The following is a 2,010-nucleotide window of genomic DNA, read 5'->3' on the forward strand; positions in this document are numbered from 1 at the left end:
GCATCAACGTCGTGCGTACGCACCATCCAGTTATTGCTGTTAGAGAGGCGTGTGGAGAGCACGTGCACGTTGTGTGAGACTCTTCAGTGTGCGATCGTGCGTCGACAATGTCCTCAAGGACGCCTACGACATCCGTGGCAGTGCCGCATGTAATTGCCCCGAACGTACGGGCGGGTGTGCCGAAGACAATCGAGAGGAGATAGGACAGCTGATCTCAGTGGCGAGGCATCGGACCTTGGGCAGCCGCTCGACATGGTTGTTGGCCATGACCACGGCAAACATCGTAGATCCTTCAGATAGTATTGACCACTATGCTGCCACCATGTCCGTTTCGTTCTTGAGAGAGAGTTTTCTGCATAGTCGGCGGCTGCGATGTGGAGCGATTGTCGGTCCTCTTTTTTATGAAAGGAGACACCTTGAGTCACGCGAATAATAATTATTCTCTTATATTTGTTTGTGTGAAGGAAATCACAACTTACAAGAATTTTTTCATAATGAAGGATATTGGTGTGATTTATGGGAAGCAATTTCCATCAACGGCCTACCATAGTACCATATGTTGATGCGCACGTTCAATCAGAAAGCACTGAATTAGAAAGCAATGAGAGTTGGCATTTGTAACGGACGTGTTTAGCGAAACGAGTAATAACAATAGCAAGTTATTAAGGATCCAAACCAACAAACCATATGTGGGCCATATTGAAATATTGGACGGCTACAGTGCTCGGGCTGCCCGGTTGTTAACTAAGAACGATCTCATACTTACAGCGTGTTTGGTAGTTTGAGGGAAAGGGACTGGGAATTATTAAGGGGGAATTGGTTGTGGGATTAGACATGGGAAGTGGACTATCAGTCCCAGTCCCACGTTTGGTGTAGGGTGGGAATTATTCGTGGGAATTTGACAGAAAATTAACTTTCTCTGTTTGGTTCAGGGGTCTTGGAATGGGAGTTGTTAATGATATGTTTAGTAGCTACAGAAACTGAACCGACCAAGGCCAAGTAAAAATGATGGGCAGTATAGAAAGTGAGAAAAAACAGATACAAACACCATTTCAGTAACACAAAATGAGCAAATGAAATTAAATCTAAAACTGGGCAAACTAAGGAAAAAATGTACACTATCTGTACACATGCTGCGATTATCCAGGTGCTGACCCAAAAGCCAATCTTCCTCCGACATTTCAAGACCTACCTGAGCCAGCTGACAGCATTTACCAAATAATATACTACTGTAATTTTAATGCAAAAATGAAAATAAAATTAGTAAGCAATTCGAGATATAGTATACAATGTCATAAGATCATTGTTGTAGGTAGGAGGAAATGAGAGCAACACATGACACAACAATACCCACATCGGTTGATGAAAGAGATGAAAATATCCTTTTCTTACAGCACTAGCATGAACCAATCATTCAGCATATTTCCATAAATGTACTACTGGTGTACTGTATAGGAAATGGCAATGTAAAATAAATTGGGAAGCACCAAATGTTCTTACTGACGAGTTTAAAAGAAAACGAGTAGTCCTGAGCTAAAAAATGAAACTAAGAATCCAGAATTGTAGATCTGAATATTCAATTATTTTTTGGCCGCGTCAAGCTCCTGACGAACAAACACCACTTTGTAATCATCACGCAAATTGATGAAAAGTTCTGTCTTTCCAGCATCACCACCAATGACACGGATAGCCATTACAACCTCTTCGGTTGTGAGACCCTTAAGATTCTGGAGAATATCAAGTAACTTGGTTCTATTGGCTGATGTTTGCTCATGAACATGCGATTCATGCATAAATGCCCTCTGTAAACCATTCATGGTTTTAGCATTCTCCTGCTCAGCTTCCAAGAACTTTGCAATTGTATTCGACACACTTGCAAGACCTGACTCAAGTGCTTCATCATCAGGGTATGTTCTCTTACGACCATGCCTAGAACCACCGGATGGGCTTGTATCATTTAATTCAGGAAGATTCTCCTTGGCTGGTTTGCTGGTAGGTTGTGCATCTACT

The 2,010-nt window shown here is 42.1% G+C and overlaps 1 protein-coding gene across 1 annotated transcript; it reads right to left on the minus strand.

Annotated features, from left to right (window-relative positions):
• Window positions 1-1,264: 1,264 nt before the first annotated feature.
• On the minus strand, window positions 1,265-2,010 carry LOC123175922 (uncharacterized; the record flags this gene model as incomplete). The annotated part of the gene is given in 1 exon segment (XM_044590381.1): window positions 1,265-2,010. A coding segment is annotated over 1 exon segment (430 nt), but the record flags the coding sequence as incomplete, so codon positions are not given.

The sequence above is a fragment of the Triticum aestivum genome, unplaced genomic scaffold (assembly GCF_018294505.1).
Source record: "Triticum aestivum cultivar Chinese Spring unplaced genomic scaffold, IWGSC CS RefSeq v2.1 scaffold187157, whole genome shotgun sequence".
Classification (NCBI taxonomy): domain Eukaryota; kingdom Viridiplantae; phylum Streptophyta; class Magnoliopsida; order Poales; family Poaceae; genus Triticum; species Triticum aestivum.